The 27,193-nt window shown below is 39.2% G+C and overlaps 1 protein-coding gene across 17 annotated transcripts in view; it reads left to right on the forward strand.

Moving 5' to 3' along the window:
* Positions 1 to 27,193, forward strand: part of MAGI1 (membrane associated guanylate kinase, WW and PDZ domain containing 1) — a 1,074,483-nt gene that overhangs the window by 525,518 nt on the left and 521,772 nt on the right. For all 17 annotated transcript variants that reach the window (XM_069206485.1, XM_069206495.1, XM_069206490.1 and 14 more), the window contains exon 2: positions 18,728 to 18,844. In XM_069206485.1, the coding sequence (XP_069062586.1) occupies positions 18,728 to 18,844 (117 nt within the window). The remainder of the gene's footprint in view (positions 1 to 18,727; positions 18,845 to 27,193) is intronic.

Below are 27,193 nucleotides of genomic sequence, written 5' to 3' on the forward strand. Positions count from 1 at the left end.
TTTTCCAATTCTTCCTTCAAATGGACTTAGCAAGGATTTTTTTTAAACATTATTATTCTAGATTGTAGATTGAAAGCAACATATCAAAGTAGAATGGCCATGATAAAGATATTTATGAAGAGCAAAATGCATTTATTGCAATGAAGCATCATTATGCAAACTATTTCAGTTCACATATAAACAATTTTCTTAAAAGAGAAATCAGTAAATAATGTGTGTTTATGTTTAACCCATACAGCTGCAGGAGTGACACCACACTGAACAACTAATGCACAGGCTTGCCTCATAATGAAGTAGGTGGGATGCAATTTAAAGTCAGGGAATATTACACCAGCTTCAATTTTGGCTCCTTAACTTTTGAGAGGTTTTGTTACTCCTTAAAAGTTTGGATATATATTATCACATTTATTAAACATAACATTTAGATTTTAGAAAGGTAATATTAAAAGTGTAAAAAGGATATGAAGAATGATCATCATTTTCATATTGTCCAGTGTACCCCACCACAAAGGAGTGAGAGTGGAGACAAAGTGGATAATAAATCAGATAACCTCATTGTAGGGAAATAGTTATTAAATTGATTAGTTATGTTTAATTAGGTGAAAACCAAATACCCAAATAATTAATTTTGAATGGATTCCACACAAAGCTATGGCCATCAGATAGCCCTGTGTATGATATCTCATACACAGGGCATTCAAAGGTAAGACTCCTATGTTATTCAAATCCAACTCGTAACCTGAAATTGGTGGATAAAACTGCACCTCATCTAGGAAGGTTTTCAGTGAGGAAGAGTGATTAGATAAGTACAATAGAATATCATCAGCATGTGCTCAAACTTTAATCTCTAAATCATTACATTGAAAGCCCGCAATAGAAGGGTTAAACCTAAGATATTCCTGAAATGGTTTTAAACATAGTAGAAAAGGTGTAAAGATTAAAGGAAAAATAGATCCACAAGTGAAATAAGAGGGGAAATAATTATTGGAGATTAATTTAATAATTCAACATATGAAATTAAATGAGGACCAAAGCTGAACATCTACAAAGTTTTAAACTTGATTTTCCAATTTATGTCAGCATCTAGGGTTTAAGGTAGTACTTGCTTACCTTTAAAAGCTAATGTCATATAATTAGCAAAACATGTGCATTTAGCATCAATCTACCCTTAGTAAAGCCTGATTGGTTAGCTTTTATGAGATATTGTAAAACAGATTTGAGATGAATGGCCAGAATTTTTGCTTACATTTTCCAATCGTAGTTAATTATTGAGATGGGCCTATATTTTTTTACAAATCTTCAGATCTTTATCATGTTTAGAAATCATAATGATGAGTATATCTAGAAACGTACTAGTGACACATGAATTATGAAGAAATTAACTCAATAAGTCTAATAATTTAGTCGCAAAAAAGGAGGAGAAACAAGAAATTAGCTCAACAGAAAAACCATCTGCAACAGGTCCGTCGGTTCTTTTCAAAGATTTGATGTCTTGCGAGACTTCCTGAAGAGAAATATCCTCATAATCTATATGTTGAACTGGATTGAGTATGTCAGGAAATAATTTACTTAAACCCTGGACTGACAGATTAACCTCTTCTGTATAAAGATGCTTATGAATTTTTAAAAGAGGTGCAGATGGCAGCTTCAGAAACATCATGGAAACGATCAAGTTCAATTATATGGTTTAATAACTTGCACTCACTTCTAACATTAAATAATCAGCTAACATGTTATCAGCGTTATTTTGTCTACTATGGAACAGAGACTTAGGCCCTCATTACAACTTTGACGTGCGGCGGAGGCCGCCCGCCAAAGTTGCGCCGCAGGAATACCGCACCGCGGTCTGAAGACCGCGGCCGGCATTCTGAGTTTCCCGCTGGGCGGGCGGGCGGCCGCCTTAAGGCCGCCCGCCAGCCCAGCGGGAAACAACCTTCCCACGAGGACGCCGGCTCGGAATGGAGCCGGCGGAGTGGGAAGGTGCGACGGGTGCTACTGCACCCGTCGCGTATTTCACTGTCTGCTATGCAGACAGTGAAATACAAGCGGGGCCCTCTTACGGGGGCCCCTGCAGTGCCCATGCCATTGGCATGGGCACTGCAGGGGCCCCCAGGGGCCCCGCGACACCCCCTACCGCCATCCTGTTCCTGGCGGGCGAACCGCCAGGAACAGGATGGCGGTAGGGGGTGTCAGAATCCCCAAGGCGGCGCAGCAAGCTGCGCCGCGTTGGAGGATTCCAACGGGCAGCAGAAAACCGGCGGGAGACCGCCGGTTTTCCTGCACTGACCGCGGCCAAAGCGCCGCGGTCAGAATGCCCTGCGGGGCACCGCCGGGCTGTCGGCGGTGCTCCCGCCAACCGCGAGCCTGGCGGTCACAGACCGCCAGGCTCGTAATGAGGGCCTTAATATGTAGTAGGACATTGCACACATCCATGGTGGCAATTTTACATAACTCAAATATATCTTTAACAAAATCATTTAATATGCTATTTGATTTTCAGGAGACATAAATACCTTTAAGGATTTTAATAGTTTCAAGCAGCTGTTTATATTTGGCATTGGCTTTCTTTTTTTCTTGAGCAACAAATGATATGACAAAGGCTCCTCGGTTATTGGCTTAGGGCCTCGTTATGAGTTTGGCGGTTATGAGACCACCAAAGTCACGGTCGGATCGCCGCACTCTTGCCAATCCAACTGGCAGAATATGGACCGACAGGAGACCACCACCATTGCCAGATTCATGGATCTCATCCGGTTGGCGGCAGTCGAAGTCATGGTCAGCCACCGTAGCGCTGAGTTCAGCACCGCTGTTTTGATTACGACTTCCCTTTCTGCCAGCCTTTTCAGTCCCCACCATGAAAAGGCTGGCAGAAAAGCAGTGCTGGGGGTCACAGGGAAGACCGTGCACTGCCCACAACCATGTCATGGGCAGTGTAGGAGCCCCCTGCCCAGCACCCTCTGTGTGACAGCATTGGCCTCAGCTCCCTTAGTACCCGAGGCCAATGCCGCCGCAATGTTTCCACCAGACTGACCAGCGGAAACCTCTTTAAATGGAGGTTTCCGCCAGTCAGCCCAGTGGAAACATTGCAATAGGGCCGGGGGAGACCTCCAGCTTTGTGGTGGTCTCCTCCCCACAGGTCTGGCGGCCGAAGGTCGGCCTGCCAAACTCATAATGAGGCCCTTACGAGGAATAACTGTACTTATTGAAGTATAAAAAATCTTTAACAAAATTATTCAAACTGTTAACAAAGACATTATCTGAAAAAAATCATTAATACATTTCCATCTGTTTGATTTGGAATTTATAGCAGAGTTGTCCAAAACTGAAAGCACTGGACATTATCATGCAAAAAGACAGGCCCCATTTCAGCAGACTGCTAACGTTATAACAGATGCCTTGATACAAAAATATCAATCCTCAGAAGGGAGCATGAGTGCTAGAATCAAAGGAGATTTCATTGCCACTTATAGGTTCCCTGTAAATTGACTAGGGACTGAGACACAATTGCTTCTTTGATGGCATTATGGACTTGGGCTGAAATTTGAATTTAGGGTCCTAAAAATGGTTCACACATTTGTTTAACTGCCACACCACACATAATAGTAGGATTTGAGATATTCACCAAAGTAGTATTTATATGAGTACAAATTGAAGGGCCAAGTTCAACCAGTTCTTCAACTTTAAATTAACTTATGGATGATTGTTGAATTTTATATTAACCAGTGCCCTACAACCTTCCTCATCACATACTTGGTAAATTATGTCATGCTTTAGAGGCTTGTGAGATAAGATTTAAACCTCCCCTTATGAAAAACAGCAGGGAGAAGAGAACATACCCAGACCAATTTTATTTTTAGTTTTATATATTGTCTTCAGTGCAGTGTTTTTCTTGTAAAAAATATAATTTAAGCATTTAATCAGGTTAAAATGAGACAGAACCTTTTGTCTTTTGTTTGTATTACCCAGCACACAGACATTTTCAGATGCAATGTTAACCATGGGATGAATAAATAGATAAAATAAGAGGAACAAACAAAACAATATTCAAAGATTAAAAACCAGTGCAATTGTTAAAACCATCAAACATGGAAGACTATGAAGGAAAAGCAAACAAAGAGTTAAATAAAGAATGCAAACATTAAATAGAGTAAATAAAGGATAAGATATAGGAAAAGAGAAGAAATAAATAAAAAAGAAGCAACAAAATAGCAACAATAGCCCAGCAGATGAAGGGAAAGAACCTAGTTCTGAAGAGAACAAGCAAGAATGAAACATTGTGCACAATAACAATATAAAAAGATAGCAGCAGTAAACATAGCAATAATATAAAACCATCTCAGAAAATCAGGCAGTATAATAATAAACTAGGACTTAGAGTAGGATGTGTGTGTAGATGCTGACTATAAAGATGCTCTTTTATATCACTGGGATCTTAAAAAGAAGAAGAGCCCTTAAATTTTACTTTGCATACAGAGTGTTATAATATACCATAAAAAATGTTAAACTGCCTGAGCATAAGCCTTACAGTTAGAAATTCATTTCTCCTGGCATTTTTGGCATTAGTCAAGTTGTGATGAATATAAATATTGCAACCAGATCTTGTTAATTTCTTATTGTCGCTAGATGACTTTAAAAATATGTGAATATGATAGAACGACATTATGATACCATGAGGTTTTGATAATACAGCCATTTTTCTTCCACGTGGATGAGTTCTTTGTAAGTTTAAAGGTGGAGAATTTGAGATACCAATTGATTCTGAAATACATTACTTTGGAAGAAATAACATGTCTTCACCTTTGACTGCCCCTTCCACTCCTGGCAAACTAGAGAGGTGTAACTTGTTGCACCTATTTCTGTTCTCTACATCCTCTATAAGGTTCTGAAGCATTTGTTTTTGCTGCTCCATCCATCCTGTTTTCGAGAAGGTATCCTGACTATAACTGGCTCATTCCATGTCACTTAACCTATCCTCCATAGCAGCCCATCAGTCTTCGACCTGTTGCAATATAACAATCATAGCAATCATGAAAGGCTGCAGAACTTAAATTTCACCTTGGAACTATCAAAGAATAGGATTATTCAATGAAATTATAGGAGAGTGAGGGACATTTTTAAGTCTGTTTGTTTTCCATCAGAAGATAAGGGCTGTTGTTTTGTTAGCAGGAAAAGGCTCAGATTACATTTTAGAAACAGCTTTGTTCTGCTTATCATTCAGCAAGACTCTACATATACCCATCTAGAGGACTAATAATTGTGATCTAATATCAAAATGCCAGCAATAAGTTCAAAAATATGCCCAAAAAATGAACATAGGCAACGAAATAAAATTAGAGCTGCTAATATGTGAGTAACAACTGACACATTGTTCCTAGCGGTTAAGGAAACCTAAAAGTCTCTGACATTAAGGAGAAAAAGAATGCCCAGGATAAACAGAGAGATATATTTCAATATGCCATTATCTAGGAATTATGGAAGAGCTATATGTCATATCGCCAAAGTAGAGTATCTGAACCCAGAGGAACCAATGTGCATGGGAAGCACAGGCCCACCATTAAAGTACATAAGACTTAATGAAAGTATCTCAAAGGTCAGTCAACGTGAGTAGAGTTCAGGCACCATAATAAACAAAGTGGATGCTGGCATGACCGATCACCCCTAAAGAAAAGTTGTCTAAAATGACAGGGAGATCTGACTCTCCATCCAGGGCCAGTCCATCTATACAGTATTTATTTATTTTATTTGTAATGTTTTCACTGAAACATTACATGATATTAAAAATTCAATTTACATTTCATAAAATAATAATATGCTGCTAAATATATATTTTTATAACACAGTATAATTTGTTAAAAAATAATTGTTACAATTTAAGAGAAGATGTTACGTTAAGGAAATGTATTAAGCACGAGTACACCAAACAGTTTCATGGCACTGAGCCAGAAGCGACATAGCAAAACAGACTGTTGAAAGAGTAGATGCACTAATTATACACTTGTTGAAAAGCCATGTCTTTAGAGCCTGTCTGAACTTTGTGGAATTTTGGACCATCCGTATCTTAAGAGGAATGGAGTTCTAGATGCGGGAGGCCAAGACAGAAAATGTGGAACCACCCAAGTTCTTCTTTTTAAACTCTGGTACAAACAAGATATTCTTAGAGGAAGAATGCAGCATCCTGTTCAAGAGGTATTTCAAGAGTTGGATGTGATCAAGGCAGGGCTCTTCTCATCAAGAGCTTTAAGGACAATCCTGTGCTCCATTGGGAACCAATGGAGTTCCTTCAGTAACTGGGTAATATGACAGTGTTTAGGCTGCTGAAATTTCAGGCGAGCTGCCTGATTCTGCACCACTTGGAGCATATGAAAAAGGGTCTTGGGGAGACCAATATAAAGACAATTGCAATAATCCAGCCTGGATATGACTAAGTCAGTGATACCTGAATAAGTGCATCAAACTTCAAAGATGTAGAAATGTGTTTTTATTCTACAGAGCAACAGGAAACAGGATGAAATACCTGCACTTAGCAAGGTTTTCATCAATAACTCACTATCGAAGATGACTCTGAGGATTTTTACAGCTTTCTTGGGGGGTGGGGGATCCCCCATATCAGAGGGCCAAAATAAGGCATTCCTATAGTCAGTTTTGCTTTTCATGATGAAACTCTTGGTTTTGTTCACATAGAGCTTAAGATGGTTACTGTTTATCCAATCACGGATAAGATGCATGGTCTTTTGAAAGATTTCCTTAGACATAGGAAAGTCATCTAGCCTAAAACGTAATCACAAACATTCTGTATAATTATAGATTATACAATTCATGCTTTTGAGTCCATGATTGATGGGGCATATATGTCATTCTATATTGCATGGAAACAGTGGTCATCCGAAAGCTTTAAAATGGAGCACTCCTTACAGTCAATTCCTGCGGGCTCGCAGAATTTGCTCGGATAATGAAGGCTTTAAAATTGAAATTGCCACTGTGATTCAAAGATTTTTGAATAGAGGATATCCTTTAAAGATTTTAAATGATGCTCAGAGTAGAGTGATTAATATATCCAGAGAAAAATTACTCTTTAAATCTGAAGTCACAGAAGAGAATTTACAAGGACATAGATCCCCCCTAGATTGTTTTTTTAATTCAATCAACAACATACAGAACTCAATAATATCATATGCAAAAATTGGCATGTTTTGCAACATGATCCACACATTATTATTAAAGATATTATTGGGCTACATCCTCAAATTACTTATCTCAAAACACAGTCACTGGGAGATCATCTAACAAGGAGTCTGTTCTGTTCTAAGGACAATCAATCATGATTATCCAAGAAAAGCTTGGGCTTTTGGAAATGTGGTTTTTGCAAATTCTGCAAATTTGCCCATAATACACATAATTATATCATATTTGATGGCAAGATTTGTGAAATGACTGACCGCATAACCTGTGAGACTGATTATATTGTTTATGTTATAGAATGTGGCTGCCACAAAAAATATGTTGGCAGTACCATTCATAAACTTAAAGTGTGATTTTTACAACATCTCAGAGCAGTAAAAAATCAGGACAAGTCGTATCCATTAGCCAAATATTTCTGGGAAGTCCATAATAGAGATTGTAGTTCTTTGATATTTTATGGGATTAAAACTATCACCACTAATCCAAGAGGAGGGGATAGAACAGCTGAGTTGAGACAGATGGAATCAAAGATGATTTTGTTACTTGGTTCTGAAAATCTGTGGGGGCATAACCTAGATGCGGAACTCTATGTCCATCTGTGACACTTTCACTCTGCACTTTCATATAATTTATCTTTAGTAGATTCTCTATACATTGTACGATGGACATGGAAAATAAAGATCTGTTTTATTGATATTGGATCCAGATTTAGGCCGGAAGCAGTATAACCAGATATGCTAATGAAGAATTTGCTTTTTAAATGTTCAGCTTTGCACATTTGGATCAGCACTTTATAGATTAGAGATGATTGCACTTTACTTAGTACTTTATGAGCGTAGGCAGCCTTAAGGTTTTAAAAAATATATATATTTTTCCCTTTAATATGGATATTTATATGGATTTATACGATGTTTAATATATTTATATATGAGGTGATTGTATTCTGTCTTCCAATGGATCAAGTAATCGTCATTAGATTTATCTATTATTGAGACATATTTCTGCTGAGGAGATTGTTGTGTTCCTTTGCAGTTGATTGTACTTATTATGGTTGTAATTTTGATCGTAGGTGGACCACATTTATCCTGCAGAGATATATACTAACTTGTAAATGATGGATTTTTTAATGATTGTTAATTAGAAAAATGATTGGAGACTGGTGTGGAGACAAAAAAGATTTGGAATAATTTTAATATTACATCTCTTAATTATTCATTTAAACATTGATATTTATTTGCATATATTCATCATATATGAAATGTGTTTAAATTATTTATCCAATAATTAATATTCTTATATTAGGGATTCACATTTAATCATCGGTAGAAATGCATGAATATTAAGATATTGTTCTCATATTCATAAATAGTTTTTATCTATCTATTGCGATTGAAAATAACTATGTTTAAAGATGGCTGCCACTTTTTCGACACACACATGGTGTTGTTGTAACAAAAGAAGGACTATACTGGATAAATTGATGTGTGCAGAAATGACTGCCTATGTCCAGTTGAAGGCATGTGCCGAAACACGTTGACATTTTGCCGGGACAGCGTGATTGAGATTTTTGCTTTGAACTCATAGATATAATTTTTTTCATTATAATAAACAATGGACAAATGATTCCTGTTTGATATATTTTTTGGATAATCCTTCTATTCTTCAGCTAAAACACGATCCTTGGGACATTGTGCAGCCATCTGGTGACTAAACTTTTCACTGGGTTTTAAATTTCATATATAGCAGCAAAAAGAAATAAATCAAAATCGCTCGGACTGCAAATTCAGAAGGATTTACTCAAGGAAACAGAAAAGGGACATTTACATTTACATTTTGTCAGCGGCATCTTGAAATGTACGCAAAGCACGTGAACACGTACAAAATAGGTTATAACACATTCCTGGCTCCAAAGATGTTATATAGACATATGGAGGAATAACTAATATTCATTCAATAAACAGTTACGCCCCTAAAAATATATATATATGGACAAAGATCCGGGTGGATTCGCAGAGCCACGTGCCAACAGCAATGCTTTGATTGGCAGGCCACAACCTGAGAGGAAAGTTGCAGCTGCCATTTCGTTCATTGGGACTTGGATTCCAACGGGGCAAATAAAATTAGAAAGTGATAGAAGGGGTCAAGGTAGAGGTACCCTGACCGCATGTGACTAATGGAGGGGTCTGCGAGGGACCCCTCATGGGCAAGACATTGTCAAAATACTTTATTTTGTTTCAGCACACAAGGATCCGTGGATCCACCTGGATCTCATGGATTTGGGTGAATCCGTGGATCCAGACCCCTATAAAAAAAAACACACATACACTCACTCACGGACCCACACACCTACTCTCTCTCTCTCTCTAACACACACACACACACACACACACACACAGCTGATCCCCCCCCCAACACACACACACATCCACCACTTGGGCTACTCCACAATCCAGATGGGCTTTTACTGCCCTAAATGGCCTAAGCAATACTGATTGGGAACGTCCCTTCAGGAATGATTTGATCCAGGCAAGCGCCAAGCGCCAAGCCGTGCAACCCCCCAACGTCGACATGGCTCACCAGAAGAGCGTGGTCACCCGTGTCAAGATTCAATAAAACTAAACCTAATGTAGAATCTTTATCACTTTCCCGATGCACGTCATCTACTACTGACAGAATTATTGATTCCATAGAGTGTACAGGCCAAAAGCCAGCTTGCCATAGCTCTAGAACTGTTGATTCTTTAAGAAAGGAACCAAGACATTGTGCCACATGAGCCTCCAGCACTTTTATGATCTGATTATTGTCGATTAAAAACACATTGTGTAAATCACAAAAGTCGGAAGGGGAAAAAGTTATTGTGAGTCCATCAGGGTTAGATAGTTCTGACACTGTTTTCAAAATCTTCTTAGACTTGTTCATAGAAGTAATTTGTTAGTAAAAAAGGATTACTTTGAATGAAAGACACAGGCTTTATAAAACATTTGGCTGAGTCCTAATGTCTGACTAATTTAGACATACATAAGGGACCATGAATGTTATTAACTTTGAGTAACCAGGCAGCTATCACCTTTTCAAAGGAATCAGCATCATGATTCGCATCAGGTATAGTGGTTGCAAGAGAATTGCAGAAGGTATTTATGTCTATGCTAGACCAGTTCCTAGAGAGTGTTCCAGGACATGGTTTATACTTCTGAAGAGAGAGCCCAGCCAGGAAGAACTTGAGAAAATATTGATCAGACCAGACACAGGGTGATACAGTTAGGTCGGACAGCTGTAGACTGATATACCAAACCTGGTCCAACGTGTGGCCTTTGTTTTGGGTGGGAACAAACACGTGTTGTTCTAGATTGAGGCAGCTAAGATAGTCTGAGAAATGTGACGATTTCTGACATCTATTCACACCCAAAGAAGGTCCAAAGAATGTATATAAATGATAATACATATTTACAAAAGCCATCTACATCTGGACATCAATCATTAAGGCAGCCAAAGTCTAGAAGAGGAAAATGCCAAATTCAGCTCCCCCTTTATACATTAGGCAAAGTAAGTGTGACCATTTTGTCTGATACTCTGCCTGTGCCCCAAGCGACATTTATGGTTTTATAACTACATAGGTCTTTCTAGATAGCCATTTTCCAGTTTTATGAAATAGAGCTGTTACACGTAGTCATGGCAGCAACACTTCTTATGCAGAGAGTGGAGCAGTCAATCAGACCTTGGCTACCTGTTTCTTAATTTTCACATGCCTTTTGAAGGATGTCAAAAAGAGGCCTAAAAATATACTTGGTAGCATGTTGTTCCAGATTTTCAGTGCTGGGAGGACGGCTGAATGAGCTTCACCAGCAAACCCTGGTTCATGAGTTTCAACCCTGGCAAGGGGTTCTCAGCGTTCTTTCTGAGTATAGGAAATTGACTACCAAAAATTAGAAAGTAGTAACATATGTTAGAAACAATAGAAGTGTGGTATGAAGCGCCACATAAAAACAATTTATGTAAGTAATACTATTAAACACAGTAGGTTACTTTACCTGTATTGTTTAACCAAGGAATTTCCAGATGGACATTACTGCTGCTATTACATCTTCAACAACGTAAGGTTTTTAGTTTGGCCTTCGGATAGGGATGGTGGGGTTAATCGTAAGTTTCTGAGCTTTAAATTTGACGCAGTCAGACCGGAAGTACAGCGGGTTTGGAGAGGGAGCCCGTTCTGTTCAATTAACGCTGGCGTGTTACAGTTACATTTTCTACGATCAGTCTTTCTAGCTGCGTCCATAGCCATCAACAGTCAGTGGTTTCGCACTAGAGTGGCGCTAGTGTTGGTGAAAACAGTGATTTTCACTTTTTTATTTCTCGTCATGTATTTGGTAATAAGGGAATGTATTGTGTTTTGGTAGAAACAAGCATATGCCTTGAAAATCTCGGCACACTCTCTGCTCATGGACATGTATACAGAAGAATGGAGAAGTGTGGCTCAATTGGAGAAGTGTGGCTCAATGGTTAGAGCGGCAGACCCTGAAGCAGAGATCTGGCTCAAGACCAGGGTTCAAGTCCCGCTTCGGCAGGTCTTGGGCTCAATTCCCCTTGACCAGATAATTCTCGCCTCGGTGCCTAATCTAATTCATGGGTCCCACTCTGCAACTCTGGGCAATAGCTTGCTTAATCTCCACAACGGCCCCAACAGCGCTTGGATGCCTGGCTTCACCCTGGGGGTGCTCAGGAGTGGGCGCCTCACAGGGAAAAGCCAGGAGGGGTTCCATAGCGGTATGAGTACAGCGCCTTGAGACCCTAACGGGTGAGTAGTGCGCTATACAAGTGCTAATTTACATTTAAATTTTTTATACAGAAAGCACTGACTGTGGGTGAAATGTGACACATCTTTTTAAAACTATGGTGTACTCAACCAATAGTTATATCTTTCTTGCTTAAACTATTTTTGGAAGATGTCTGAGTGCCTCAGACAAAAACTGCTTTTTTGCCGGGAGTTTGTATTGGAATGGAAGGGTGCTGTCTACGGCCCTACTCCCCCGTTTCTGACAAAGTTTCCTTTCGACCTGGTAACCAGGTATGACTTTCATTTTTAAGGTGCCCCTTGTTGTTGAATAGATAACATGGTAGGGTTTAGCCTTGGATTAACTTTCCTTTATAAATTACAAATGCAATAGGGCAAACCATTACTTTAAAAAACGTATTTATTGTCTGTTCAGACTACTCTTATGCTACTCTGCTAACTGTATTGACAGATGAAAAGGCCATGGTGCTGGGTATCCCTTTAATGTTTGTACTTGATTGTTAAAGATCCAGGGTCCAAGGCTCCGGGCCCAGTTGCTAAGAAGTGAAACACATTTTGGCTGTAGCAGAAATAGGAAAATAATCTTAAACTATCTATATGCCCGGGGCTCTGAACTGCCAAGTATTGAAATGATCTTATTTTAAGAGCATGTGATCATAAGCCATAATATCCATATTATATTGAAACCTTTACTTGCATCTGTAAATTCTGCAGTCTCAAATTGTTATTCTATTTTCTAAATTAGGGTGCTGATGCTCTCTTTAATTCTAGATCAAAATGTTGAACCTCTTCAAAAAATAATCAGCAGGCATAATTAGGCGATTGGCGTTGTAATCCACTGAGCCAGAAATAATTCTGAAATTTTAAGACGTTACAATTTTGGGGAAAGATAGCACCATTTGGGTTTTGCTCGTTCACAGCCAATTATTTGAAGAGTGGCAGAATAGCTGCAGATGGGATGCATTATCGTTTTGCATAATATTGGCGGTTTCTTTTTGTTGAACTAACAACTTAATGTTTCATTGCAGAATGTTTTAATGGACCATAAAATGTTCCTCTGTTACTGTTTGATAGTGCACTTCATAGCTTAACAAACTTAAAATGATGCAGCTTTCATTTCCCATACTAAGGGCCTTATTTTGACTTGCCTGGAGTGGTATTTCAAGCGGCACAGTCTGGAATTATCAGGTCCAAACACTCTGGACCCGAAAAAATAGGCCCAGAGACACCATACCCAGACTCATCTGAGGGCAGATGCTGTGCCTGGCCTCCATATTCCCACATACTGCAGAATGTGAGCAGCAGAAAAAGCGTCCCCCGGCTGAAAATAAACCCATAAACCCGCACTACCCTCCTGTTACCTCTGTCACCTTGCATACACACATTTACCACCTGCTTCAAGCAGGTGGTTAATTTATGGGGATCTGGCCCCCCCCCCCGAAGGGGGGAAAAGCACAGAGAATTGAGCTAAATATTTAATGGTCTTCATGTTATTCCCCATTCCAGAGAAATACCTTGTAGTCCCTGGAAAAAAAAGTGTGGGGATGCTGGCGAGAATCAGGGATTCTTGCCCGCTACATTCACTGTGCTCATATCTGGGAAACTGGTAACGAGGACCGTAAATATGCAACATTCAGCAAGCAGTTTCTTTAGGAAATGCCATAGGTTGCACATATTGAGAAAGTGTACATTTAGATTCTGATATGGAGTTGGATGGTATTTAGAAAACTTCAGATTTCTGGAAGAAATGTTTAACGAGGTGCACAAACCACCAGAGGTATTTCTCCTCCATGGCTGTAGGATGGTGGAGGAGATTCCAAAGATGATTCCTCCTTCATGCATAGCGCTTCCTCTCTAAATCTATGGAAGAGGAAATGCACTGGTGGATTGTCTTCCAGATTTTGCGTTTCCCCTATAAATCATACTATCTTCAGTGACAACCCAATTCTAAATCTGACCCATTGTTATTTTCTAAGGCCAAAGCATTGTCATTGTATTAAGAAAGTTCATTGTAAATTATTTATGTTATTAAAGAGACTTGTCCTTTGTAGAGCAAACTTCTACTATTCATGCAGAGTAGAAGGCAAGTCTGACCAGACTTCTAATATTCATGCAGAGTAGAAGGCAAGTCTGACTTTTGATAAAGACAACCTTACCTAGTCCCAGGTCTATTGTAATACCACATACCTATTTGCTTCCCTTTCCATGCTTCTTTACAATGTTTTATTTTTATTATTACTATTTATACTCTTGAATGGTTGTTCCATACACTCTTTGTCTCCAATTAAACATACCCTCTTGTGTCTAGACCCTGGTGTTACATTTTGACTGCTCAAATGTAGTTCTACTGAAGCACATTTACATTTTTAGTTTTGACCTAGTGGTGTACCACTAGGTACAAACAATTTCATTTATCTTAAAGGAGAAGGGTATGGGGCAGGAAGTTACAGTTTGCATTCAGTGCTTTTCTGCCTGCACACAGGAGCACATCATTTGCTGTGTGTGTTGCTGGTGTGTGCATGGCACACTGAATCTACTTTTTGTAACATTAAAAGCATTACTGTGAGTTTTCCATCACCACCAGTCAAAATCTGCATCCTAATTTACATCTTACAATAGCATTTACTTCCTTCGGCATCGCATTCTGTCTATAGGCACACTGTGTCCCCTCTACATCAGCTGCAGCCTTTAACAACACTTTACCCTACCCCTTCAACACAGTCTTACTCTTCGCCACCTATAATATACACTCCACACTACCATCTAAACTCAAAGTACTACCTACACTGTTCGCACACAAGCACCTATTCCAGCTACATCCTGCATGTTACTCCTTCGCCCACTAAATTCCACTTCACAACCTACATGCTGTATAACATTCCACCCTTTACACTAACGTCTACACGTACTCGACCTGTTTTGCAGACAGAAGCATTTGTATCTTACCACACAAAACCACATACATGCCACCTACACTTTCTCACAGCACCATATATCACCACTTACATCACTCTTTAAATCACCATCTACGTGCTAATTCAACTACACTACAGTAAACAGATAAGAAATACACAGTCCTGGTGTTTTTTACAGCTTAGCACAACTCAGAAGTCTCTATGTGTCCCTCTCACAGGCAGAATGTCCCACATTTTGAAAACCTCTGACACAAGGGCACGAAGGTGAATAAAGCTACACTTTAATTATAGAGATTGGCATTGAATTGCACAGATGTCTGGTGCTATTTAATGAAATGCCCCTGGTCGACATACCACGGTGCATTAATCATGTTAATAAATCGTGTGTTTAATCAAAACATGGGTAAGGTACTGTGATAGCATTGACTTTTCAATAGCAATGACATGTATTAAAGCTACATTTTGCAACCTTTGGTCCAGGACTGTAAATCTTAAACAAAAAACGGCGAAGCACCAAACATGAGTTTGTATCTGTCATTCAGGCATACTGTCATTGTAGTGCATAAAAGGAGAGCTGCAGCGTGAATCACAAAAGTTCTTCTCCTAACAGAAAACTCAATATCAAGTCTGCAGTAAGAAAAACACAAGGGGGGAGGGTCATTACAAACCTGGCCCTCTTTGGTGGTGGTCTGACTGCCAAATTACAATTGTGGCAGTTGCACCACGGTCGGGCTGCCAGCACATCAGTTTACCTTTGCAGGGGGGGCTAGCAGTGTTGGCGGTCCTAATCTGCTAGGGCAGCGCTGCATGCAGCACCGCCCGGGGGATTTTGACCCCCCTCTCTGCCAGCTTTTAAAGGCTGGTGGAGACGGGGAGCATGGGGCCCTGGGGGGGCCATTCACTGCCCATGCACTTGGCATGGGCACTTCAGGGGCCCCCATGGTCAGCCCCGTCGTGCAATTCAGTGAAACACATGATGGGTGCTGATGCACCCTACGTACAACAACATTGCCGCCAGCTCAATTATGAGCCAGCATCAATGTTGTAGGCTGTTCCCTCGCTGACCCAACTTGTAATGGGGCCCATGGGAAGGCAGCCGCACTGGTGGCAACCTGACCGCAGGAGTTTGGCTGACTGCCTCTTCTGTCCACCAAACTCAAAATGACCCCCAAAGTCTTAAATATCAGTCATTAGCTGAGATAGGGAAGCAAACTTTTTTTCCCAGGCTTAAAAAGTTAGTGAAGTAAGAATTTGCCTCAACAGATCGGTGTGAACAGAATCATGTCAGTTCAAAAATAGAGACAAAGACATCAATTGATCAGTGAAATTAAGTCTGTTACTGCCAAAAGAACCTTGGTCACTGTAAGGCCACTGTCTTTACACATTACCCATATATCATTCTACTAAAATTATCTGTTTTCTTGTTTTTGTAAACAAGCGTTACAGAGCCAACAAACCTTGCATTCGCTGCCAGCCTTTTGGTTTTGTCAGTGCTTGTTTTGTTTTGTCATGGTTTCTGTAAAATGATATTGTTTGGAGAGCTGTGGGCCCACGTCTATACAAAACTAAAAACTTTGACTAACAGCAAAAATATTTGTGGTCTACAAAAAACACACATTTGCCTACTAGTCCCTGGCACTGAAGGGAATTACTTTGTGTGCATATGCTCCTTGTGAAAAAGAAGAATTCCGTCAGTTATGCTGAAGTTAGCAAATGGCTAAATTGGGCTGGCTCATTACACATTACGCATGTTCTAGTGAGTGAATTCGATGCTAGACCAATGGATAAAGAGTGCTGGCTGAAATCCCTATAATAAGTATATTCTATACATAATTTTGGTAAAATCTAAAGGTCTTGGCTAACGCTAGTCCTAAGAAATGATTAATAGATTTCTATAGTTATGTATTTTTTGGCCAATGGGTGCTATGTTTGTGGTCCTGCTTTTCACAGTGATGAATAAAAATGTAAAATCAATTTATTTGTCTGTCCCTTGTCACACTGCAAGCGGATGAGGACCTACTGCCCCGCATTAGCCAGGAGTTAGAACATAGTTGAGTGATGACTGTCATATCATTGACTGGGTTTTGTTTCTATCCCAGCTGGACTACTCTGTTAGTTTGTGCTTAAATATGATGACTTGTCTGCACTAGTAGATGAAGGTGTTTATGTTGGCATTCCAAAAATCTTTTTACAAGCATCTGTGTCAAAAGCCAGGTGACTGCAAAATGCCCGCCATATCTGATAAAAAAGGGAACACCTGATCTGGAAAATCAATAGTGTACATCATAGTCAAATATGAAACATAGGCCCAGCCCTCTCAAAACTACTGAACCTGAAATACTGACAGATGCAAAAAACAATTTAAAGCAGACTTACAATCATTGAAATGCAGAACAACCATATGTTAAAAAAACCCATAGTAGGCAGAAGTCCAGTGACATGTTTACTATTCTGATAATTCAGAAAGAATGTTTTTAGAGGAATAAAAGGCAGTTCCATTAAATACAAATATTTAATAAATGTATCGAAACGTGGGACTGAAAGGCTGAAACTACAGTTTATTGTTGCGATTCACAAATACCACTAGCTGTGCAATGGTAGATACATTTAACACTCAAGATGGTACCCATGTTAGCAAAGCTGCTTCTGAAACTTATCGGTAAGAGGACTAATTCAGCCATATGAGGAGTTGTATGAAGAATGACACCACGTAATGTCTTCGTTAAGAGAAAGCTTTATTCCCATCTTATCATCACAACCTCTGGACCCACTCTGACTCCAGTGACGGTTTCACTTAACATTCCATCAAGCCCACTACCATAATGTCGAACATGGGAGAAGGGATACAGACAAAACTATTCATATGATATTGGTATTTACTTATATTCAACTAAGGCTTTATAAACTTCATGAAACAACATAAGCGTTGAGCAATGAAATGTATCATTACAACACAGAGTAGGTTCAGCTGGGTCTGATGGATGCTGAGATTCATAATGTTGCCAGCACTTTCAGTAAGTCTTCTAACATTTGTCAGGAAAGTCACCTTTATTGTAATTGGATGAATGTACATTGAGCATGAAGTTGTGGTTTGCTTTATACCTGACCCAAATATTTAGCATCTGGAGTTGAATATCCTCAGAATACATGGTGGCGGTCACTATTTCTAAGGGTAGAACATGGACGAGAGGAGCAGCATTATTTATTATTTATCTATTTTCGAAAACATATTATCCCTTTTTGTGATTTTATAGCACCGTGGTGTGCTGCAGATGTTATATATACGAGAAATCTGAAAGTATAGTCCAGCCAGGTGTGGGGTGGGAGCTTAGACTAGCATTCTCCAGTAGTGACCCCCGTCCAACATGGATATCAGTCGAAGATAGGTTTGAATTGCTTGATAATCTGGGGTTTTATGAACTTTCGTACCTTTTGCTTCTGAATACCTATATGAGCAAGAGGTAGGAAAAAAACACTCAGGGCAGTTTTAGACAACTTAAACTGTCAATTTCGTTTGCAATAAGTGTCTGTGCAGCACTGACCTTTTAACAGAATAGTACCTTGGAGTTTTCCGATTTTATGAATGAATCCCTTAAAAACCATATAATTGCAAAATCTTTATAAGAACAGATGCGTGATGACAATTTAAAGATAAATAAATATTTGCTGACAATGTGAAAATAACAAATCAGCTGCAATTTAGAAGCAAAACCATTTTTCTTATTACTTAAATATCTTACAATGATGGCTACTGTGCTTTGCCAATTTAGGCCTTTATTAAAACAAAGCTTGCAATCTGATTTGTTTGTCATATCGTGCAGTAATAGATTATTCTTTTTTGTAGGAAGTCGGTTAAACAAGGACTTGAAACACTATCTGAAACAAAGATTCCAGAAAGGATCCCCAGATCACGAACTACAACAGATTATTAGAGATAATCTTTATCGCCATGCTGTGCCTTGTAAGTAACTTGCTTCTGTTTCTCTAAATAAAATAGCGGTCTTACAAGAGTTGTACCTTTAGTATGCTTAGACATATTTTAGCGGCCACCTTTATAATCAATGTAGGTTACATAGTCAAGGATCCATTATTATATGTTAAGCAATTGGTTATCATCCCTAAGGAGCTGACTTTTGTTTTTAATTCCAACATTATAGTACTCAAACTACTTAAAAGCATATATTCTGTGTCCTTTATTGATGTATAATCAGGTACAATATGGAGATTTAGAAAGTCCCATATGGTTTCAAGGGCAACTGATAACCTGGTATTGCTTACAGTGTATCTGCTACAACCAATTAACATTCATAGAAGTAAGAGTGTGGCAAACTACTGACAGCTGTACTGGTTTATGGATTTACTAAAGTGAACATTTTAATACATTTCAGAGTGTGATGTAGGAGCACCAGAACGGTTCGGTATTCAAAACAGTGAATAAACATTTTCGTTGGATCTAGAAGTGTTAGAACATCGATCAGTCTTGTAGCAACTCAGTCTCCATCACCAGCACAGTAAACCATGCAATTTCACAATGTTTCCTTCAGTGATGTGTCTGCCTTTCCAGCTTAGGAAAGGCAAGCTATCTTTGATCATGTTTACTGTCCTTGAAGTGTTTACTTAGTGTTGTGAGGGATCACCTCTCAGAAGCACATAAAGTATGTCAGCAATAGAGCCAGAGAACCCCTCTGGCGATCTGACTATATAATTAAGCCAAAGAATTTCTGTTGTCTTCTCTGGCATTTAAATTCTGGTGGATATGATCAGCGGCAGGGCAGTTCTGAAGAGCAGCTACAGTAGTGGTATATTAATTCATAGCATCATAATCATTAGAAAATATATTTTAATGGATATATTCATTGTGGAATAGCACAGTAATTGTGATGGCATATTCTAATAGCACAACAATTATCTTGATAATTGCCTATTAACAACAGCTACTGGTGTAGTGAATGTGACAGATCTCTCATCTGGTACCTATACATTGTCTCTGGCACAGTACGTTTTTGCCTTATTTAAATTTAGTAGAATTCCGATGGCATATCCTATTGACATCATCATTATGATGGAAATAGTTACTGACAGTAATTTTGCCAACCAAAAAGTGTGTTACTCTTAATTACTATATGTTACTGATAATAGTTCCCTTGTATTAGAGAGGCCTTTTCACAAGTTGTTTCATGTCATGTGTTTCTGTAAATAAAATGTTTAAAATCCTTCCTTTTATTCATTGGAGCTATTCACCTTTCATTTAAAATAGCAGCATCTTTAATTTAGCATACTTCTACCTTATAAGAACAACTTTATTTATGCATATTCATACCTTTTTCCTAGGCACCAATGACTTATAACTATTCAAATTCTTGCATAGCTATTATTTAGAGGGAATAAAATAGTTTAGATCATTTTAGAATTATACACAAACACGCTCATAACAACTTAGATTAAGTTTCTTCATTGTATATTGTTTGTGTCCAGTGCAATTCTTTACTTTTCTAGGAATTAAATGCATCATACCTTGAAACAAACAGTCAGCAATTTATTTGTGTTTCTCTCGTGATGATAGCTCATGACAAAACTTAGTTAAACCACCAAGTCATTAAATGTTTTACCAACTACAATCACCCTTTTAATGTGACGTATTTTAGGCACTTGTAATAAATCAATAGAAAATATTGTATCTCACCCTGTTTTAGGGCCTGTGAAGGTAACATGCCATTACTAGCACTAAATATTGTTCTCTAGCCTCATGTATCTCGACTATGTGGGGGGGCACAGAATGTGGCACATCTCTCTTCTCCCTTGAACATTTGTATGGATCATTTAATGACAGAGCTCAACACGTAATGCAGTCTGCTACTGGCAATACATACTACACTTGTCATTACAAATGGATCTTGAGATTCATAATTATATGAACCTGAGAATAGGCACCCGCTCTTCACCCAGAATGGATTCATTATTTCTTAAGCAATAAAAACGATGACCCACACCTTCTCCATTTTGGGGTTGGGGAAGTGATTCTTGAAATAGGGTTAATTATTCCCTGTTTTGTTCTATCCATAAAAGATAATGCATACTACCTGTATCCCATGGTAAATGAGAATCCTGATTTTATTCTCTTGCGTTCTGTGTTTCATTGGCTTCAGTTGCATCAGAACTTGTGCCTCCTGGTCCTGATTATTTAACAAAGTATGGGAGTGAGATGGCCCTCTCTGCAACTTGTCATCACTATCAGCCACAGACATATCCCCACTTACACAGAATTGTAGCATTAAATATCCCCAAACACAAAAACAATTCTTCCTGTGTACAAATCAATGTAGTCTTTATGTTCATTTGTTGTAAAATCAGAGCATAGGATTGTACCCTAAGTGATACCTTATAGACATATCACAAGTTAGGTAACTAACTGTTGGACAGACCAGTTTGACCTAATAGAAACGTGTAATCTTTTAGTTAATTTAGAGACCCTAGAATGTTCCTACCTCCTGCTTGACCAGACAAACGCCATTCAACCTTCCTTTTAAAAGCTATTCAGTTTAAATTGTACACTTCATATCAGCCCTACGCCCTCCTCAGCACTTCTTCAACTCCATCACATTCAAGCTTCCTCTTTCAATGAAAGTTGCCCTCTCCACAGCCTAATTATTGTTTTTCAGAAAGCACTTTTACGGCTTCCACCGCTGAAGCCACTGATCAATCTTTGCCTTGGGTCAATATTTGATACATGCCACTTGTGCAACTGATATTGCCATGTAGCTTATTCTATAGCTGCCCAGTTGATACCAAGTTACAGGCAGAAAGCCTCAGCACCTGACAATCAATTTGCATTTGCTTGCAGGTAAAAATGACTGGATAAGTAATACATTAAAACTCAGTCCACCAAAGTTGCTTCCAAAATTATGAACTATGGGGTTATTCTTGAAATATAAATCTGCTTAGTTTCACAGACGTCTGCAGTCACACTGGTTGGGTTCATCTTACAACACTTGGTTGGAGTTTGTTTCATCTGGATACCCTCAAATACGAGCATGTGTTCTTTCCTTAGCATTTTCTGTTTAGACTACATTTGATATATGTATCTCGGCACCCTGCAAGTCTTGTGATAAGCGACAACAGATTTTGGGCTTCCCTGCCCCAGGGACCATGTCAACATTTCACAGTCTTCTTTGAATAGCAGCTGGTCTGCAGAAGAGTAGAATTTGAGGACTTGTACTTATACCATGGCATTGTTGTTATCACTGATGGCCTCACTTATAGCTGGGGTGTGTGGTGCATCCATCAAAAGTGGTGGATGTCCCACGTGCTGTATTAAAAGTACACTGATGTCAATGGCACTCTAAATACATGACAGGAATCTGTGAATATTTGGGGAGTTACTCACACCAGCAAAGTCTAAATAAGGCCCTAAGTCTGAGTTTCTAATAAAAAGAAAGCTCAGCAATATGTTGAAATAAAAAACATATTTTGATATGCAAAAATAAATCCACTGCAACACAGACATAAGCCGATCCCTAAAGTCAGCACAACACCCTCCTAATCACCATACCAAACATCAGGAAAAACTTGCTGTCTGTGGACCTCCAACATTATGGCACCACAATTGCATTACCTACCTCACCCTTTTTGCATGGTGCAGGTCACGCTATTCTAGGTGTGTTTCTGTAGACATGGCATTTCTGGGACCCTTAATTACATTCTGTCACTAATTCAGTAACTAGGACCAAGGGGGCATAAAACGGTATGTTCTCGCTGTCTAAATCACACACGGGATCAACAGGATATCACTTCCACTGCTTTTTTCAGTACATAGCTGTAAAAAGCTATTTTTTGTTGTGATGTACTCCGGCTTTTTGATCACTTGTTATCAGTGGGGAAGGAGAGTGGGCACCTTTGTGCAATATCTCCAAATGTCATCCAATCCTGTACAGGGGCAGTTCATGGTGCACATTAGTGTTCTTACTTTTGGGTGATAACAGAACCCCAAGCTGACCATCCCACATATGCTAATCCATATGGATTCCTCAAACTGAGGAAGCAGGTCCAGGAGCTATCCCCCAACATTCTTTCCCAAACCAAGATATTGCTGCCCTTCTGCTGGTGAGCCAGAGTAGGGTTTTATTGGCACAGCATATCAGTGGATTTAGTGCTCTGTCTTTAACTTGGACTAAAAGGTACAGTGAGAGATGTAACTCCGAAAGAACTGATGGGGGACCCATGGTTCATCCTGTGTACCTTTTAATGCTTATATGAGTAAACATAGTATTTATAAAGCTGCACATTGAATTAGCTGCGTCATCTGAGAGACTGGTGTATTATTTTGCTCAGCGCTCATCCAACGGCTCTGATTTGTAATCTCTTGACCATGAGAAAGTACAATTTGGTGGTCAGAGTCTTTCAATTTATGGAGTCAAAGTGTGATATTAGGAGATGTTTAGAGGCAAGCAACTGTTGTTGGTTTTAAATGATCCCTGGAAAAGCAATATATGATCTAAAATCAAATTTGCATCCATGTGTTTGTGGGCTCCATTTATGTTTCTTCTGTTTATTATTCCAAATGCTTTTGTCTTTTTAAATGCTATTTATTTCCTATTTTTCAATGCTTGTTTTATGTATGCCCCTGATGAGCATCACTTTTTTTTACCCAAAATCCCTAGATCACAAAGGATTAAAGTATTTGAGAAAAAACATTTACGTAGGAAGAAGTTCCCCGTAACCAACAGCCTCGTTATATCTGCTTCCGCCAGAACTAATCCCCATTTAGCTCCCCTACACCTGGAAGATACAGGCCACCAGAGGTAAAGTAGACAGTGGTGGTCTCCTGGCTAAGGAAATAGCCCTCTTTATTCCCTCTTGTAACCATTGTTCACTTTCCCGGTGTATTTCTGGACACCCCTAGATAATCAGGAGAGAAAGGTTAGGGAAGGTCAAACCACTCTGACCTTATTTCACTTAACCTGCTTATCATTGTTAAAACAAGGACCATAAAGGAAATCACATATAGCAAATGAAGTACCTATTCTCTGGATTTATTTTAAAAAAATAGCAAAACAAATACCGCGTAGAGAAAACCAAGAATGAATTAATCATGGTAAAAATTGTAATGTACAGTCTTATGCCCCTGTAAAGTGATAATAGGATGTGACAGTGAAAAAAACTTAAGCAAGTAAAAAAGTGCCTTCATAAATTTGTAAAACTAGAAGAATTCGCATGAACAAACACGAGAGGTAATGTGAGGTTATTATAAGTGAGTAAGCAGGACAAAAATGTAAGTTTCATGTAGCTAAACTGGCTCAGCAGCCAAACCTGTTTCTAGAAATCGCGAATATGAGTTTATTGCCAAAGGAGAACATATGTAGACTTTTCTACAAATAACTCTTAACAAAAGGCAGGCAAAGAGGGTAGAAGCAATGCACTTTACAGAAAAGAGGACACTCTACGGCGGTAGGTGTTAGCCTCTTGGCACCTTGGGTTTCATTTTCCACTTTACTGACAGATCAAATCCCTCCAACATTCCGAAACGTATTTGTAACACCGTGCATACAGCTGTAACACTAGCTAAGTGCACGCTACACAAATTCCTCACCCCGCTGTCTTAAAGGCAGACATTCAAAAGTAAGAACTATGGGCCATATGTACGAGCACATTTTCCCATAGACACAGAATGGATAAAATCCTTTGATAGATCTGGCCCCATATCATTAATTGCTACATTTCACACCCATTATTACACTATATAAGTTTGTTTCACCCTTAACCCTTTCCAGTTTCCTTTTTCCTTTATAACAGCGACAGGAGTCATTTGTTGCTCAAACGATGATCTTCAGCCACCAGCCAGATTTTGTTCCTCTTTGCTTGCTTTTACACGGTACTCGGAGCACCCATAGTCTCTTTTTTTATTTTTAATTTTATGTGCTTGACTTAGTTTACCAGATGTAGAACTTTCTCTGTGCTACAAGGTTATTGAAAAAAAATCTATATTTTGCAGCAATGTAAAACGAAAAACGACCCCTCTGCATGTTCCATGTGCTGTGCCTACCAAATCTACTCTGCTTGCCACACACCGGGCCCCAAACAATAGACAGGACTTCACTGTTCAAGGCTTGCATTACAGAAAACACAACCCACCAACATGCAAACTGTGCAAGGCCGGACTTGCAACCAGAAACAGCCTTTGTGAAATTGTGCAGACCAGCACCCCCTAACACCATAACGAGAGAATTCCTCTGCCTTTATTCCAATAACATAGTGTTCATGGTGGTCTTACTTGTTTCTCTCATCTGGATATGACGTTGTGATGCATGGAAGTGCCTTCTTCCCTAATAAAAAAATACTGATGGTCAACCTGTTTTAGTCATGCATCACAACTAAAGCTGATTGCTTTATCTAGGGCTATGAGATGTTAACTTTAAAAAGCACTTTAAACCTAATCTAAGAGCATCGTTTTACAGGGGGGGTTGTTTTTTCGACAGTGGGTACCTCCAACTCCATCTTTGCTCACCGATGGAATGGGGCTCGACATTGGATTGACGGTACTTTGCCCATCTGTTTCTAACATTGTTGAAGAGTAACAAGCAGCTCACCTTTAGAGTGGACTCAGAAGCTCCCACAACATATAGAGTCTCTCTCGCTCTCTCTTTTCATCCTCTTGCTCCCTTCCTCCCCTCAATTTCTCTCCAGCCATGCTTCCTGTCTCTTTCCTTATCTTCACTCTCTCCCTTACACCTCTTTTTCTCCCCATCACCTCTGTCTCTCTCTTCTGCTGCCTTCTCATACCCCTATTTCTATTTGCCCTCTTCTCTGTCTCTATGTTTCCTTATGTCCCCGCTGTGCCTCCTGAAGATAACCAGGCAGAGCTGAAGAAAGTCACAGAGGTGGCATTGATGGCCATGGGCCTTCAGACATCCTTCATTGTCTCCAGACCCCTAGGAAAATGCTCAATGACATAAATGGATGATCTATCCCTTACAATGAGGTAAATGCCCGTCAGACAGAAACTGAAACTTATCTTTATCCCTGTGGGAAAGAAGCACCTACATGCCAGTCCTTGCAGGGTATAGTTAACTTCACTCTCTCTTGAAAATAGAACAGATTGATTGAAAAACAGAACAGATATAGCTTAGGTGGGAATACTGGTAATAAATCATTGCCATGTTTGTGAGATGTGTTTGTGGTTTCTATCAGTACCTTCCACAGTGACACCTTAAAAGTTATCAGTAGCCTCATGATAATAATTTTTGTGGGTTTGTAACAAGATTGGGTGCTGCACCTATCACATGAAGTGATTAGACACACACTTCTTGGTTTAAAGTTAATTTATAGTGAACTGCAGTTGGAACTAAATAACCATAGATTACACTTTGAACTAAATAGGAACAACAATAATTGTATGCATAGAGGACTCGCTGTGGCAGGGGACATTGATCAGGAATTCAGCCACATTGTGGAAGGAATAAAAACTACATACAACAAACATTGCTGGTGCTGGCAAAGGCCAAGGAGCTCTTATAAAGAGTGGCAAGTTTTGGCGGAAGCCCCCTCATAAGCCCGCTCAATGTAGGACCTCCAGCCATAATTAGAGCTTCACTCATGACAACAGCGATCGCTGTGGCAACAAGCATTGGTAATTGCATTAGGTTCACTACAGGATTAATATTGAGAGGGATTTCGCAGCAATTTCAAGTTTTTTTTAAGCCTCTTATTGACCGAAACTGTCTGATTTCTTATATTCATCACTGTTCATTGACTTAATTGTTTGTTGTTTTGTGAATAAGTGTTACTCTTAAGTGTCACACATTTGGCAGTTGAATGTCACCCACATGTGCAGTGAAATCATGGAAATGCCACACATTAGCAACCTAAAATCTTGTCAGCCATGTAACAGAGTGAGGCAATGAATCCATAGTTGGGACCAAATCAGCTCCCATATTGTATTGTAATAGTATTTATATAGCACTTACTACCCCTGATGAGGCATTGAAGCGCTTTTCGGCGAGTAGCACGCTACTACGGAACCCAAAAGGAATTAGTGGTGGATTAGTATAGGGAAATATGAGTACAGTTTTAGTATTATTATGAGTTAATTTGAGCCGCGGATATATGAGTTTGTTAGTTGGATTAACCGGAGTAATAGAGGGGTGGAGGAGGGAAGAATCCAGAAGTGATATTTGGGAGTTTATGGTAATAGGATTTAGGCTTGGGATGAGTAAAGTGGGGATGGAGGAGGGAAGATTCCATGGAAAGGGTTAGGGAAATCATAGTAGCATGAGGTGTTTTGAATGTGTTAAAGGTGAGATAAATGAGAGAGAAT

Source organism: Pleurodeles waltl, chromosome 9 (assembly GCF_031143425.1).
Source record: "Pleurodeles waltl isolate 20211129_DDA chromosome 9, aPleWal1.hap1.20221129, whole genome shotgun sequence".
Taxonomy (NCBI): Eukaryota; Metazoa; Chordata; class Amphibia; order Caudata; family Salamandridae; genus Pleurodeles; species Pleurodeles waltl.